The sequence below is a fragment of the Vulpes lagopus genome, chromosome 7 (genome assembly GCF_018345385.1).
Source record: "Vulpes lagopus strain Blue_001 chromosome 7, ASM1834538v1, whole genome shotgun sequence".
NCBI lineage: Eukaryota > Metazoa > Chordata > Mammalia > Carnivora > Canidae > Vulpes > Vulpes lagopus.
The window spans coordinates 13,182,748-13,199,205 of record NC_054830.1 but is presented as its reverse complement, the minus strand read 5'-3'; the positions used below and the strand labels follow the sequence as shown (position 1 = coordinate 13,199,205).

The 16,458-nt window shown below is 60.1% G+C and overlaps 2 protein-coding genes across 10 annotated transcripts in view; both read right to left on the bottom strand.

Annotated features, from left to right (window-relative positions):
* Nucleotides 1–6,097: 6,097 nt before the first annotated feature.
* On the bottom strand, nucleotides 6,098–12,661 carry ARRDC2 (arrestin domain containing 2). 2 transcript variants are annotated; one of them, XM_041764422.1, is made up of 8 exons: nucleotides 12,287–12,661; nucleotides 9,337–9,403; nucleotides 8,968–9,115; nucleotides 8,362–8,464; nucleotides 8,017–8,273; nucleotides 7,776–7,938; nucleotides 7,370–7,527; nucleotides 6,098–7,166 (listed from the first exon to the last, which is right to left on the bottom strand). In XM_041764422.1, exons 1-8 carry the CDS (start codon nucleotides 12,543–12,545, stop codon nucleotides 7,113–7,115), a joined length of 1,209 nt encoding a protein of 402 aa, XP_041620356.1. In that variant the 5' UTR covers nucleotides 12,546–12,661; the 3' UTR covers nucleotides 6,098–7,112. The 2 variants fall into 2 exon arrangements, with proteins under 2 accessions (XP_041620356.1, XP_041620355.1); XM_041764421.1 differs by lacking the exon at nucleotides 12,287–12,661 and adding an exon at nucleotides 9,504–12,269.
* A 1,506-nt stretch (nucleotides 12,662–14,167) lies between these two features.
* Nucleotides 14,168–16,458, bottom strand: part of KCNN1 (potassium calcium-activated channel subfamily N member 1) — a 31,226-nt gene continuing 28,935 nt past the window's right edge. For 6 of the 8 annotated variants that reach the window (XM_041760613.1, XM_041760607.1, XM_041760609.1 and 3 more), the window contains one exon: nucleotides 14,168–14,769. In XM_041760613.1, the coding sequence (XP_041616547.1) occupies nucleotides 14,515–14,769 (255 nt within the window). In that variant the 3' untranslated portion in view covers nucleotides 14,168–14,514. The remainder of the gene's footprint in view (nucleotides 14,770–16,458) is intronic. The other 2 variants (XR_005988788.1, XR_005988789.1) reach the window with 1 other exon arrangement.

Here is a 16,458-nt window from a genome sequence, read left to right as displayed (position 1 = left end):
TGAGATGGGGTTTTGAAGGATGAGTAGAAGTTTGCCAGCAGGAGAAAAGCATCCCAGGAACATGGCATACAGGAGGCCCCAGTTTGGCCCCATCTGACCCCTGTGGCTGAGTGACCCCAGCCTGTCCTTGACATTCAGGTATTTTCTTCACTTGATGTGAACAAGGACAAAGGCTCTACGAATTGTTAGATCTGGCCAGCCCAGGCTTAAATTCATCCTTTTCCACTTTCTGGGTGACTCTCGCTAGTGAGACACCACCAAGATTGGCCCCAGTTTACAGGAGAATAAACTGAGATTTGTAGAGGGAGCCCACACACCCTAGGATGCAGAGGGAAGTGGTCAGAGCTGAGTCAGGACTCAGAGGAAGGGCAAGGGAACAGTCAAGAAGTAGGAAGTGGGGGCAGGGAGAGTGACCTGCCCAAGGCCATTATCCTGAGGCCCCAGAGATGGAGAGGAATGGAGGACCCAGTAGCTTAGTGCGCACAGCAGGTGCAAAGGCCCTAAGGTAAAAACATATTTAACAGTCTCCAGGAAGAGCAAGTGGGCCAGAGGCTGATGAGTGAGGGGCAGATGGAAGGAGAGGAGAGCAGGCTACCCCAGCACAAGCTAGCTCTTGCCAGCACCCACCAGTACCCACTGCCGGTAGACCCCTGTGTCCAACACCAAGACCCAAACTCGCAGACCAGCCCACGTTTGCTTCCTGTGCGGGCCGAGATGTGCAAACCTGCATTCAAGCACATGCAACACGTGTGCATGTGCCTCAGGGCAACTCTGCAGACAAGGCTGACACGCACACGCGTATGCACGGTCTCGTGGGCTCTGTTTATCTCCAGGCTGCCTGCAAACTTGCATGTGTGCTCACTCCCCCCCACCCCCCCGCCCCGCCCCAGCACGCGTCATGAGAAGGCTCAGGAAGCGCTGCTGGGGGTTCCCCTGAGAGCTGGCTTCCTGTTTTCAAAGAGGCCGAGAACTGCTGAGGGAATGTTTTGGACAGACCCAGCCCCCCCTCCCCTGGCTCTGCACACCGCAGCCAGTCCCACAGACCTTGGATTGCTTCTCTGCCTGGCACTGACCCCATCCCATGGTGAAGTCAGGCTCCAGATAACAAACTGAGGCTCGGAGACCTACGGCCACTATCCCAGGGTCACACAGGAAGGGAGAGGTGGTGCTGGGAGTGCAGACCCCGAGCCCCACCCTGTCCCCCCTGGCGCACAATGCCCAGGGGTGGGGGGCTCACAAATGGGGAGATGAGAAATGCCTCCTCCTGCCTTGGACTGTGGTCCTGTTCCCCAGGCTCCCGGGACCGCCCTCACCCAGCTCCAGGCTTTCCTGCCCCACGAAGTCAATTCTCCCATTCACCATGGCTCCTCATCCAGGTCCCCAAAGAAAGGCCACCTACACTACAAACGCCAAAGGAACATCAGTTGCCAACGAAGCTGCCGGCAAAGACTTGGTCTCCTCCTTAAGGAACGGGTGGGGGCGCCTAGGAGCAAATAACCAAACCCTCTCTGTACTCCAGCCCCATGGAGCCCCCGGAGTGGCTAAGGACACACTTGGCCCTGTCTCGCCTGCTGTGGTTGCAGAGGCTGTTCCCTCTGCTTGGAATGCCCTTCTCTAGCTCCCTGGCGAACTCCTCTTCATCCATCAAAACCCCACTCCAGTGTCCTCTCCTCCTGGAAGCTCTCCCAGGGCCCTCCAGCCCTCGTCCTTCCCCCTGGCTCCACCCTCACTCCACAGGGCTGGGGGTGTCTGTAGATTTCACTACGAGGACCTTGGGACTCTGTTCTGTGGCAACTTGTGGTAGCAAAGATGGCTCGCATTATCACCTCCAGGGGCCCCCAAGCCCCCAGGGTGACTGGCCCTGGCTGAGTCACATGCCTATTTCTGAGCCAATCCCTGAGTCTGCGGTCACCAAAGGCTCTAATTGGCCAGACCCAGTCACATGGCCACACGTGGTGCCACAAAGTGGACCCAGCTCGGCTCCGTTTGCCCACCGAAACAGGCGGGGAGAGTAGATGCCCCCAAACGCCCTTTACCAAGGCCTGAGGGGTCCTCTGCCTGCCCCATCCTGGCTGGGGGGTCTTGGGCAAGACATCTGTTCTCTGTGCCTGTTTCCCCACCTGTGAATCAGGCTCCACAGAGGGGAGGTATTAGAGCACCGGAGACCCACTGAGGCATGCCCCATCCGTCCCCTCCCCAACCCCCCAACCCTGCTCAGCAGACCCTGTGGACCCTGTCCCCGCCCCCCAGCCCTCTATTGTTCTCTGTGAATCCCCCAAGCCCCTCGAGGGGCCTCCCGGCCAGGCAGGCACAGATGGCTACTGGCCGAGTCACTTCTTCCTCCTGGGCCCCTTGCCCAGCCTGATGCTTTCTGGGGACTTTCCTGGCCTTCCTCGAACGTCAAAAATAAGGCGGGAGGAGGGGGCCAGGGGAGCGAGGGCAGAGGCGCGTGTGTGGACAGGTCTGTGCACACCCTGGCGTGGGGTCCAAGCCCCTGTCCTGCACCCTGTGTGACGTGCAGGGCATCTTACCTGCTTCCCTCCAGAGTTGGGGGCCTCCACATCTGAACACCCTGCAAGCCCTCAGCCGGGGCCGGGGGTGCCCAGGGGGGCAATACTGTCGGCCTGTTCAGACAGGTGTCGGCGTGCTTTCTGCGTGTGCGTACGCGCATGCACGTGGGTCCGTGTTCATCAAGGTCTAGGCTGTGCGCCCCGGAGTCGGCTGGCCCCTTTCTGTGTCTCTGCACGTGTGCATCCATTTCTGTGTGTGTGTGTGTGTACGTCGTAGCAGCCCCCACACGCAGCCCAGTGAGACCCTGCCCCTCATCAGGAAAGGCGCAGCTAGGGGAAGGAGCGCCCTGGGACAGATGGCAGGGCTGGGGTATTGTGCCTGTCCGGGGCGCAGGGGACAGTGGCGGGTGGTGTGTGCAGGGAACAGCTGGGGCCGCAGGGACAGGAGGAGGCAGGGCCTGGGGTTGGTCAGCCAGGCTGAAGGGATGGGAGCTGCGTGCGGGAGCTGAGGTGGCTAAGGCCGAGCGGAGCTTTGGGATGAAATGGCATCAACTCTGAAATATTCTCCAAGGCTGGGGATACGGCAGGGCTCTGGGGTATACTGACACCATACTGACAAACAAGGAAATCTAGAACTCTGAGGAAGGGGAAAGATCGGGAAGCAAAATGCATTGGGACAGGAGGGGAATTGAGGCACGTTCAGACCTAGAGACAGGGAGGATGTCCTGAAGAGGTGATTTGTGATCTGAAGCCTGCCAGGGAGAAGGTCTTGGGCATATGTGGGGAGAGGGAGCTCCAGGTAGAAGGCACAGCAGGTGCAAAGCCCCTGAGGTAGGAGTGAGCTGATAGAGGGGCCCCATTCAGGAAGATCTAAGCCCAAAGTAGGGAGGGGGGCATCAGGGGGCAGCATGGGTGGGGAGCAAGGCCACTAGGACAGACTGTCCTGTAACGACAGGCAGACAGGAACCCTCCACTCCCACCCCACCCACCCCCAGGGCTCCCTGCTCGGGACAGAATGTGCTGGGAGGAGAGGCCAGTGGCTGTGCCTGGTGGCTGGAGCAGGGCAGCTGGAGGATTCCTGAACAGCAGCCCAGCTGGGCCCCGTGCCAGCCAGGGCGGAAAACAAGCGGAGGGTGCCCGGCCTGCCTGTCACCCCGTGGCCCCAGGGCCCGGCCAGGCCGGAAAGGAGACAGAGATGGGGAAGGAGTCAGAGACTGGTAGAGACAGAGAGATAGCCAAGAGAGATGGTGGGCGAGAGACAGAGACAAAGAAATGACAGAGAGAGAGAGATGCAGAGATGGTGAGCCAGAGACAGAAACAGGGAGACAGAGACAATGAGGGACTGACAGAAGGAATGGACAAAAGAGGCAGCGTGAAAATGTGAGAGGCAGAGTGGGGGGACAAGGAGGGTGAGTCAGAGACAGAGACCTGGTGCTTGACTCTCCAAATGGGTGACAGGTCTGACTCTAGGGGGTCCTGGGAACAAGTGTCAGGCAGTAACACCCCCACCCCCATCAGAATCTTGGTCTACCCCTGAGTTGGGGAGGGAGGAGTCCCCACCAGTCAACAGCCCCCTCAGGCCTCCCATGCCTGCTATGTGCTGGGGCCAGGGACACAGCCCTGCCCCAGCCCCGCCCTCCAAGTTTCAGACAAACAAGTGAATATCTAAATAAAAAATTTCAGAGTAACAAGGGCTACAAAGAGAATAGGATAGGGGGATAGGAGAGGGAGTAAAAGGAGTGGCACCATTAACCAGGAAGTTGGGGTGTTCCTGAAAAGATGAGGCTAGGAGGTAAGAGAGGAGCGGGTCATAGGGAAGAAACTTTCAGCAGAGGGAACCACATGTACAAAGGTCCTGAGGTAGGAGCCGGCTTGGGGTACCTGAGTAGTAGTCAGGGATCCAGGGGAAGCTGGAAGGAGAGGTGGGTGAGAGATCTTAGGGGCTGAGGGAGGGGTGGGATTTTATCTTAGAAGAATATTTGGCCACTCTCCTCTCTACCCTGTGAGCCTCACTCTGCGTTCAGGGAGTTCCCCGAATTCTGGATGACCCAAGCCAGCTCCATTCTGGTTTTAATTTATCTGAACCAGATAATCCACCTCTTTTAGGGATAAGGTTCCAGACAGTTGCAGATGCAGGAGTCTGGGGACACGAGGTGGCTCGTCCTCCCGAGCCTGCCGGGGGAAACCTTTTGTAGAACTACTCCATCTGCTGTTGCAAGACACCTTAGACTCTTCTTGGTTTGGGAACATGGATCTGGAAGTTGGGATTTTGTGTCCTGAACACCCAGGATGACAGGGAACTTACCCCTTCCTGAGACTGCTATTTTGGGGGCCTGGGGTGACTGTGCTATGTGGGTACATCTCCCCCCTGGGGGGCCCCAAAAGAACCCTAAGTTTGACAGGTTCTGAACTTGACACCGGGTCAGCGGCTGCTGGACAGGGAAGGCCAGGCAAACCTCAGGCCAAGCAGCAGGTGCAAATCAGGACCCAAATTCAGGCCAGGGATGGGGGGCAATTAAGGCTGTGGTGGGGAGGTACCCCAGAGTCTCAGATGAGGAAACTGGCTCAAGAGCAGGTGACTTGTCTGTGATCACTCAAAGAACTAAGCCTGAACCCCCACTTGCCAGTGTCCAACCCTGGGATCCTTGCAGTGTCCACCCACCCTGCTCACCCCTGCCAATGGTCATCCCAAGGGGCGGGGCCTCTGGTCTGGGGAGGGGCCTTCAGTCTGGGGCAGGGCCAGGAGCCCCACCAGGGTGGGCACTGACCTGTGAGGTGTGGGGGTTCTGAGTGGTGACTCCAGACCCTGCCCCAGTCACCTCACTCTGTTTGACTCACTTTCTCTACCTTCTGCTCCAGCAGACACAACCTCCGTGCCACCAGGGCTGCCTCAAGGCCCAGGGAACGTTCAAACAAATCCTTGTACGCCTGTGTCCACAGACAGCAGCCCCAGTCACAATCGCCAAAAGGTGGGGGTGACCCAACTGCCTATCAAGTGGGTGAAGGGACAATCAAAATGGAACCTGTCCACACGGCAGAATATTATTTGGCCATAAAAAGGAACGAAACATTGACGCATGCTACCCCTCGGATGAAACTTCCTGTGGAAATTTAAGCTGGGTGGAAGCCAGACACCAGTGAGGCCATGTGTTGTAGGCTCCCATGTATATGAAACGCCCAGAACAGGGAAATCCAGAGACAGAAAGCAGATCAGTGGGTGCCCAGAGTGTCCTGGAGCTAGAGGGAGGTGACAGGTGCCCAACACCATCAATGCACTAAATCCCACCAAACCGTACGCTTTAAAACGGTTCACTTGAAGGCAAACGAATTGTGTCTTAAAAACAAAAGCCTTTCCCCGTTCACGCTCCCAGCCTCTGTGACTATGCTTAGGGAAGGGGCACGGGATCGAGCTCCAACCTGAGCTCGGCCCCCTGCCGTGCGTCCTTGGGCCTCAGTTTCTCCTTCTGGACAATGGGCCCCTCAACCCTCCTTGGCCTGGCATTCAGCCCTAGAGATCCTGACCCAAGACAGAGATCAAGGCCACTCAGCTTTCTTGGCAGCTGAGGAAAATAAACCAGTAAGCCCAGTCTCTTCCCCCACGCTTTTATTTAAAAAAACAAAAACAAAAACTGTAAAAAAGAGAACAATTTAAGGCTTATCAGAAATGCTGAGTCCCAGGCAGGGGCCCCGCCCCAGCCACGGGTGAGACTCTGCAACCAGGGGCTGGTCCGGCTGCCCCCTCATACTTTGTCCCTTCTTCCCTACAGGAAGTCTCCAGAGCTGCACTGGCCCTGGTCTGTTACCCCAGGCTGATCTCTGTCCCCAGGGCCTGGCTAAATATTTTGAACCGGGTTTCCTGGGTCATATGATATGCAGACAGGTCTCATGTCCTAGAGCACTTGGAGGAGCCCCCAGACAGTCCCGGCCTGGACCAGGAGTCTCTTTGGCTTCCAAAGGCTGGAGCAGTTGCCCCTGCCACCCACAGGTCCCACAGAGTTCCAAGGACTTGCTTCCCCAAATGCACCGGTTCCTGGGCCCTCTCGCCTGCTGGACCTTGCCGTGTGGCCTCAACTGAGGCACTTGCCCTCTGAGCCCCGGTTCTAAGACGAAGGGGGTGATCTCCAAACATCACTCAGCTCTGACCTTCTCCGACTTCTTCCTCTTGCTTGTCTGCGCGCTGAGCTGTTGCTTGTATGTAAAGGCCTCAGCTAGAATGCCCTTTGCTCCAGGAAGCCTTCTCTGCTCCTGTTTGGACTCTCCCAGCTCTGGGTCTCTTCCTCTGGTCCCACGAGACTGGAAGTATTTATGTCTGGCTACATCTCTCCCAGACTAGAAGCTCCTGGGGTTGCCGAGCCCTGTTCACGGGCCAGCGGAGACAGATTCCGACAGTGGGCATTCGCTGCCTTGTGAGGACCAGGCCAGCTAAATCAGATTCCTGCCTGGCTCTTCCTCTGTCCCCTGTGATGTTGGAAAGCCCTGCCCTGTTCTGAGACTCGGATTCCCCCAACTTCAATGCTGTCCGGTTGGTCTGCTCTGGAGACAGCTACTTTCCATGTGGCCAGAAGCATGTGGGCGACCTCATCCCTTGAGGTATCTACTTGCTCAGCAGGTCATGCAGCGTGGCCTCATGGCCTCTGAGGCTGGGTTTGGATCCTCCTGAGAGAGACAGTCCAATTAAGCCTCAGGGGGCACCAGAGCCTCAGAGACACCCCACTTATCTCCAACTCCCACACTCAGCCAGGGGGCAACATGCAGAGCCGATGGGGTTGGGGCAAGGTGGGCTTGAGCCCAAATTCATCTGAGTCCCACCCCCACCTGTGCTCCCAGGGCCTGGGAGCTTCTCAGACCCCCAAGCTCACCTCGGAGTACAGGGGTGGCGGGCGATAACGGAATTCCTGGATATAGGCGAAGAAGGGGCCTTCGAAGCTCAAGTCAGTGTCCTGCAGTGGTGGAAAGGAGCTCTGCCCCATGGCTGCCACCTCCCCGTCTGCCACCACCTCTGAGTACTCGGGAGGGGCTGCAAGTGAGAGACAGAGTGGGTGAGGCTGATAGAGGAGGGGAGCCCCAGAATCGGGGACAATGAACAGGGAGCTGACTTGTGCCAATTCTGGGGCTGTGGGCTGAGAGTCTGGGGGGGACCTATGGCCGCCAGCATAATCACTACTGTGCATTTTTATGCATGGAGGCATTGAGGCTGGGGGAGGGCAAGTCACCCAAGCACCCGCCTCTCTACCCACCCAGCTCCCTGCAGGACGTTGAGCTCACCCTCAGGCCGCTCTGGCAGGGCTCCCAGCCCCCAGTCCAGCAGGAAGCTGGCGTGGCTGCCCACGCTGGATGAGCGGCTCCCGAAAGGGTGCAGGGGGATGGTGCCGATGACCAGTGGCAGCTCCAGGAGCAACTTGGATGTGCCAGGGATGTCCACGCAGACCTGGAGGAACAGACCGTGAGGGAGGGCACCCAGGCAGATGCGGCCGTCCCTCCTCCTCTGACCAGTGGGATGCCCTACCTTGAGGGAGTAGTCCACATGTAGCACCCGGCAGTGCAGGATGGAAGGGCCCACAGGGGGGATCCGCAGTGCCCGGCCCTGCCACAGCGCCCGCCGCCCAGGGCCCACAGGCTCGCCGGCGAGACTGGCCACCACTGCTCGTTTCTGCTTGCGGGCGCCCCGAGCCATGAAGGTCTGCGTCTGGACCACTGCGGCCCGAGGAAGCACTGGGCGCGTGGAGCCATTGTCGATCTCAGCGAAGACTGGGATGACCTCACCTGTAGTGGGGAGCAGCGGGGCATCAGATTCCCCATCTGCAGCCTTGATGCTGGCACCCTTCCCCTTCCAGCCCTGCCCGCTTGGTACCTGGCGTGTAACCCTTTCGGTCGATCTTGGCGGAGAGAGAGACAAGACCACGGTTGCTGTACCAGGATCGGGCAACCTTCTCTAGAGCTCCCGCCTGAGGGGCCTGGTGGGTTGGAGGAAGGGATAGAAACAGGTCACTCTGCAAACCACAGACCCCCTGGAGCTTCCAAACGACCCCAAGCTGAGGGAGGAATTGGGGCAGGGTTCCTGGTTTTTTCTTAACCAGGTACCGTCTGTAAAATAACTCCACAGGTAAAACCCATCTTTTAAAGCTGAAGATGAAGTGAATAAGCTAATTACTTAGTGTGCAATTAGTCCTCCGGCAGCCATTATCATTACAAGCCCTAGCTGTCCCCTATTTTGCAGATGAACTAGGCTCAGAGAGAGCGAGGCAGTTGCCCAGAGCCACCCAGCAAACGGGTGCAGCTGAGATCTGCACCCAGCTCCCCTGGGCTCCAAGGGCATTTCCTGCCTGCCTGCCTCCCTCCCTCCCTCCCTGCCAGGGCCCAGCTGTGATTCCCACTTTGTGAGGAAGTGAAGGACTGAGGAGCCAGTTGGGGTCACCCGGTAGCCAGGCCCCCACCTCCCCTGGGGACAGCCACTCACCAGCAGGGCAGGGGTGTTGATGTCCACAGGCTCAATGACAGTGAACACCTTCCTCGCCCGGCGGGCAGGGACCCAGGGCCGGTGCAGGGTGGCCTTGATGCAGTAGCGGACACTGCCATGCTTACCCTCGAATGATGTTACCAGGGTCCTGGGGGTGGGAGTGTAAGGAAGAGACTTCAAAGGGCAAGAAACAGACACTCGCAGCTGAGGGGTGGTCTCAGAGACTTAAGAGGATGAAAGAGACACTGAGGACCTCCCTCCCCTTGTGGTCGAGGGTCCCCACATACCCAGCAATGGAGCCCTAAACCTGAAAGGGGCTGCAGGCTTAGGGAATCCCCCACAATTCTGCGCCCCAGACGCAGGACTTACGGAGGCAGCTGGAAGCTGAACGGGAATTCGTGGCGACCCGCAGGCAGCGTCGTGGTCTCCCCGGTGTCTGCAGGTAGGAGCAAGAGGGGGAGGTTGAGCTGCCGCCCGGAGTTCCAGGAGCGCGGGGCACGTGCGCCGCGTCGGGTAGCCGGGTAGCCGGCCCGTACCTGGCGCGAGTAGCGTGGCACGGTGGCTCACGACCTCCACACGCTCGCTGTAGCTCTGCGTGTACGCGGTGCTCGAGCCCGCGCTGCGCGACTCGGTCCAGTGCACGTGGGCGCGGCCCCGGGCGCGCAGCTTCAGGGCGCCCACGCGCGCCGGGCCCGCCAGCTCCAGCAGCACCCGGCCCGCGACTGCCTGGCCGCCGCTGAAAACCGGCTCGGCGCCCGCGCTCGCGCCATCCAGCTGCACCAGGAACGCCTTCACCTTGTCGAACAGCATCGCGCCCGGGATGCGAACCCGCGACGCCCAGACCTTGGCCTCGAACCCGCGACGCGGCGGTACGAGGTGCGGAGGCTACAGCCCCCGAACGCGAACCTGCCCGGGGCGCGCAGGCGCACTTGCCGACCAGGTCAAAAATTCCTGCGCGCCCTGCGCCGGCGCTGCCTTTATACGGCGGGCGGGGCGGGGCGACGCGCGGGCCCCGCCCCCAGAGAGGAATACGCCAATGCGCGGCGAGGGGCGGGGCCCCGCCCAGGCGTGGAGCAAAATAACAAACCCCGCAAGTGCCCTATGCCCTGGTGGGCCCCAGAGTGAAACCGAAGCGTCGCGGTCCAGTACCGGTCTCTCGGGGACCCTCGGGGCTACAGTGGGGAAGCTTAGGGCCGGAGGCGGGCCCCGGGCTTGAGGTCACCCAGCTAGAGCATTTTGCCACTAGGTTTAATCCTCAGCGGGTCACCACTTGCAGATCTGACCCAAGGCATGTTCCGCCCAGAGCAGGAAGGCTGGGGGATGGCCCGGCCCTACTGGGGCCCTGAGAGCCTAGGGCCACCCTGGGCGTCAGTTCCCCCCCTCTGAGCGATGGGGGAAGGAGGAGGAAGTAGGTAGGGCCTGCCTCTGCTTGGGCGCCCCTGCCCCCCGCCTGTGATTCGAATCCCGCTCAGCTGGGTGACCCCAGGCTAGTGACAACCTCTGGAACCTAAGGTTCCATGTTTGTCGTTTGTAGACAACCGTGCTCGGGCATCGGGCATCCCCCCTCCCCCCGAGAGCCTGGCTCCCAGGTCATCAACCCACTCCCCACATGCCGCCACCCAGGCTCCCTCAGCGCTTTTGCCCAAGCTGTTCCCACCAGCCCATGTTCCTGTCGCAACTTGCGGCCCCAGCAAACTCCTACAAGTCCCCCGCGCCCCGGCGTAGCCCTTGGGCCGGCTGTTGGCACCCCCTAGCCTCAGTCCCCTCGCAGATAGATGCAAGTGGAGGGGACGTCCCAGGAACCCCGAGGGCCAGGGCTGCAGCGAGCCCTCCAGACGGTTTGTCCTCCTCTCTGGGCCTCAGTTTACTCCCAGAACCTCAAAGAACGTTTCCTAGTCGCGGTCTGCAGGGCGCCGGCGCCCTCTGGTGGCAGCAAGATGCACAGCGGCTCTAACCCACCCCCTACCCTGAAGGCCACGCCACCTTTGAGGTGCCTTAGAACGACCCTGGGAACCCTCAGTGGGGGGCGGCCATAGCCGGACACGGTCCCCTGCAGTCAGAGTGACCACAGCAGCATGGGGGTCGGAGCAATACCTAACGGAGGGGCAGAGGCTGTAGACGCAGTGATCACCCTGGGAGGCTGTGTGGAGAAGGGGACTGTGGGACTGAAATGAAGGGCTCCTATCTTCTCCCAGGGCCACCTGGAGCCCTGGAGGCCGTAACCCCAGGAGAGGGGGCGGCGGATGTGGTGAGTCCTTTTCACAGATGGCTCCCCAGAGGCCCAGAGAGGGGCGGGACCTCACCCAAGGTTACACAGCAGTTCTGCAAGCTTCACCCCAGTATCTTAATGAAGCAGGTGGTGAGTGGGAGCAGGGTGCAACCAGCCCCAGTTTCCCTTGAGACTCAGGGGAAAGGAAGTGCCTCGGGGGGCCTCTTCCTGTCCCGCCCTAGGGCCCTCTAGGGCTGGGTTTCCACAGCTAGTAAGGAGAGTCCCCGCATCTGGGGCTGCTGGGCTAAGGCTGAAAGGCTGTGGGCAAAGCATCTCCTGTGTACAGTCCGCGGGCAGGAGACCAGGTCTGAGCTGCCTCCTGCCTCTGCCTTTACAGAGGAGTCCGGCTTAGCTGAGGCGGGGGACAGAAGGGGGGGCAAGGCAACCCCGGGAGCCAACATCTTCCACAGCAAACACAGCTCAGTGCTGAGGCACAGCCTCACCCCTGGCCTGCTCCTGACCGGCTGTGTGGCCTGGGTGTGAGGGACTGAGGCTCAGAGCTGGGAGCCAGCCTGATCCCACCCCACCCCAAGTCTCCTCCCTCTCGGGGATGCACAGGGACCTGCAACCACCACCAGAACTCCCCACCCACCCAGGCATGAGCTCATTCCTGCAAACACTAGAGGTAAACTGAGGAAGGAGGCACTAGTAGAACGGGAGATGGGGGGTCTCTTTGGGAAAAAAGGGACCCCAGGTCTGGAGTTAAGGGCGGATCCTTGGATTCAGAGTGGAGGATGTCCTGACTCTACCCAGGGGTTCTTCAGACTCTGGGTCGGGTTGGGGGGGTTCCCTGCCTTTGGGTGGAGGGCTTCCCGCCCTTGAAAAGGGGGTCGCCCAGACCCCGAGAGGGGTTCCTGGGAAAGAGAGTTTGGGAGGGAGCGAGGGAGGTGGGTGGGTGTCCTGGCGGGCGGGTCCAGGCCCCGGGGAGAAGGTCTTCACTTAAGAAGGGTCACCGACCGCGCAGCGTCTAAGGCGAAACTCCCCAGTCTCCCGGCCCCGGGGAGCGGTGCCGGGGGATCCCGGCTGCGGAGTGCGGAGCGAGCGGCTCACCTCGGAGCAGCAGCTGCCGCCGCCGCAGGTACGTCTCGGCGGCCGCGTAGTCGCTGGACACCGCGTTGATGCCCACGCTTCGGCCTTCGAGCCAGTGCGTCGCCGCCCCGCCGCGTGCCGCCACCTCGAGCGCCCTGACCCGCAGCGGCGCCGCCGCCTCCAGCAGCACCCGGCCGCACAGCCGCTCCCCGCCGCGGTACGCGCCGCCGGGGCCCCGGGCCAGCTCCAGCGCGAAGCTGCGCACGCCCCCCGGGCGCATGGCGCGGGCTGGGCGCTCGGCGGGGACGGCGCGGCCCCGGCGCCCCGCTGCCTCCGGCCCCGCCAACTCGTGCCGGCTCGGCGGCCGCCGACTTCCTGGTCCTCCGCGCCCGCCTCCGTGACGCGCCCGGGCCGCCGGGGACGTGCCGCCCGCGTGCCCGCGCTGTTGACTTTGCCACCCCCGGCGCGGGGCGGGCCCTGTTTTTGTAGGGTCGGCGGCGTTGAGTCAGAGGCGGCGGGGCGGGCGGGGGCGGATGTGGCTGGCCCGGAGCGGAGCGGCTGGCCCGGAGCGGAGCGGAGCGGAGCGGAGCAGCCCCCCGCCTTGCTGCTGGTTTCACTCGTCGCCCGCCCGGCACCTTCGCCCTAGCTTCCCCCTCCGGCCCACCTCCTGGCCGTTTTCCAAACACACCAAGCTCGGGGCTTGCCTCTTGGCCTTTGCACTGACGGTTCCCCTGCTAGGAACGCCCTTCCCCACATCCGCTCTCCCACCCCCCCACCTGCCCCCCATGCCCAAATGCCACTTCCTCAGAGCCCCCTAATCATACTCTGGCCTTATTTCTTTATGGCTCTGGTCGCTGTTTGTGACTGTGACATGGTTTTTGTGCCTCCTCCTCCATCAGACTAGGTGCTCCCCAAAGGTGGGCACTGTACCCTGTTCCCCACACCAGATCTTACAGATGGGGAAACTGAGCCCCCCCCCATAGGGAGCAGCCTTCACCCAGAAGCACCCAGTGATGGCAATCAGGACTCCCAACACAGGTCTGGAGCCCCTGGCACCTCCCCACTTCCTGGTCTCAGCGCCCAGGTTATCTCTTGAGCCATATGGCTGATAGCTTTATCAGAGACTGCCAGGGCCTGAGGCTCTCAGCTGCATCCAGACCTAGCGCCCGCGCCACCCCCCCCCCCCCCCCCCCCCCCCCGCCCAGCCAGGCTTCTGTCTCCCTACTACGCGGAGCCCAGCCGCTGCCAAGTGCCTGCCACCCCTGCCTCACCCCAGCACCCTGAACCCAAGGCCTGGAGGAACCTTTCTGATTCTACTCAAGTCCAGATCCTTCCCCTCCAGCCTGCCCCAAGGCCACTCTAACCCCTGAATCACACCATACCCTTCCCCACAGAGCATCCTCCACCAAGTCCAGGCTCTTTCACTTTGGCCTATAGATGGGAGTTTGAATGCTGACTTGTCCCCCCACCCCCCCATTCTGGAGCCCCAGGCAGTGGCTTTCCTTCTCTGACCCTGTTTCCCATCCTACCCTGGTCAGGTTTTGGTGAAGAAGTGGTCATTTACATTGTGGACTCTGTTCAGCTTATGTCCAGTGAAGCCTGAATGGGTCTCACCCATGTCACCTTCTCCGCTGGACCATGACCCATGGCCTCACTGGGTACTCCAGGATGGAAAGGACCTCCCCAGGATCTGCTGCCTCCTGCAGGCCAGGACTGTCAATAGCAGTCGGGACTGATGACCTCAGGTGTGCCCACCTGAGCTGGGACTTGGAGGGCTACCAGGCCAGCACAGTGATGGGATGGGCTCTAGATCCCCACATCCGTCATGGGACCTGAAGTCAGGTGGCCCCCTCCCATGTAGTGAATATGAACGTCCCAGAGCCATGCAAAACAGGCGGCAGCTGGGTGGGTCCTGCTTTATTCAGAAGGCAAGGACCCCTCTCCTGGTTGCTCCATGCCCACCGGGGGCCTGGGGAGAATCAGGGGGCCCGGGGGCCAAAGGAAGCTCCTGGCTCCCCCAGCTCCAATCAGGGAGGAAGCGGGCGGTGGCCCACCCCTACCCTCGCCTGCAGTCCGGCCCTGTCTTCTGCCCAGACAGTCTGGGTGGGGAGGGCCCTGGTCCGCTCAGCCCGACTCAGCTTCGGCTCCTTGAACTCCAAGAGGCGCCGCTGTACAGGGCTTCCTGGATGGCGTGGAGGTGGCGGCCACACGATGGCCAAGATTGAGGGGTCCGGTGGCAGGCAGGGTTGTCACCCACAGTCTGAAGGGGCCACGGGGGGCCACTGGCACGGGGGGCTCCGGGCTGCCTGGTCCAGGGGTCCGAGGCCAGGCCGGGGCGGCAGGGGTGGTGGGGGCGGGCGTATGGCTTGGGCGATGAGGCCGGGCAGGGCCTGCAGGGAGGCGCCCAGGGCATCCAGACGGCCTTCGAGGGCAGCCAGGCGGGCCTCAAGCTCCTCGTGCTGGGCGTGCAGCTCGGACATGAGGTCGTATAGGACATTCTGGGTCTGCCGGAGACACAGCGGGAGAGAAAGGAGAGGCCAAGTGAGAGACAGCAGAGGACAGACACACAGAGAGATGGGTGACCAGCCCCAGTTGGGTGGGAGGCCACTAAGAAGGACCCAAGTGGGGGACAAGTGCGAGGACACCCCTGCCCTACAGGTCTCTCGCTGTACTGCAGGGAATGGGCGAGAGGAGAGACAGGTCTTGAATGGGGACCCCCAGGCCTGGGGAAGGTTGGGGTGGTCCCGGGGTGGGGGAAGGCACGCTGGTTCTGGGCTCATGCTGCTCCAGGCTGGGAACATGGTCGAGGGGGAGGAGGCCCAATTGTAAACCACTGCCCCCTGCACCCCACTTTAAACTGGGGAGGGACAAGGGTCAGCGGCAGGGTGGGGCAGGGCAGGGGGGCAGTGACCAGTCCAAGGATCTGACCCAATCACAGATCGGGGAGCACAGCAGCCACAAGGACTGTAACAGTCGTACAGGCGATGAGGTATCCCCACCGCCTCACCTGCTCCCCACAAGCCAGCAAGCAGGAGCGGGTTCTGCCAACCTCCAGTTGGACCCCGGAGGGAAGGCGGCCACTCAGACCTGGGCGCAGTGCCGCTCTCGCCACCAGGCGGCGACAGAACACTGTTCCTCATCTCTAACCTCAGTGGGGTGTCCACCGGACCCCCAGGCAGGCAGCGCTGAGATGGGAGGATTGGTGCTGAGGGGAAAAGAGCCCCCAACCTCCCGCTCCCCAGCAGGGGGACAAGATGAGGCACCTAGCGTGGCGCCTTGCTGCCTTCTGCCTTCTACCGCTAGCCTCTGCCTTCCAGCCTCCGTGCCTGAGCCTCAGTAGGTCTTCCCCGGTGCCCTCTTAGGGTCACTGACCCTCACCCTGGTCTGCATCAGGGCACCACAGTCCCCAGGGCCTAGGGGAACATCTGAAGGCACCTGGTCTCTGATGATTTTTTTCTGGCCTGAGGTTTAAATTCTTCAAAACGTAGAATATGCGTTTTACTTTTGTCAGAGATACACAAATTAAATCAGCGACGTTGGGTAGGAGCGTATTAAAGTTTAATACTGGAAAACATTTTAACCTTATTAAATTTTAAAAATTAGGAACCCTATAATCCCATCCAATTAAAGCCTTACTTCAAAGGAGGCTTTGTTAAATGTACAGAGAGGACTATACTACCACGATTGAGAGGTTTAAATAACTCTGAAAAATTCAAACTTCAATCATCTATACTAATGGAAGAAAGTGCGATATGGATAATCCCAATTATAATAACTAGTACCTGAGTTCTTCAAAGGCATTTCGTATGTATTTCTAGCTATAATCTCATAGGACATCAAATTAGTTTGGCAAGGGTTTTTGTATGCTTTTAGGATTATGTTCTTGCTACCACCAAGTGATTTCTTCAGGGCTCTACAATATGGTTTTTTTTTTTCCCCTATCTATAATGTTTCTTTCCAAATTAAATATATGTAGGTTAATATCATACTGCATTCTCTTGATAATGATGAAGAGAATGAGTCCAAAACGCTCTGGGTATAAGAAGGAGAATAGGACTTAATATCTTCCAAAGATAATATTAAATTAACCTCAGACTAATTAACTGATTATGGGTTGGAGCCAGTGAGCCGAGTTCACATGTGAACCATTCGTGAAAGGTTTGCTGCTGCTCAGAAGGGAGCTCAGAATCACG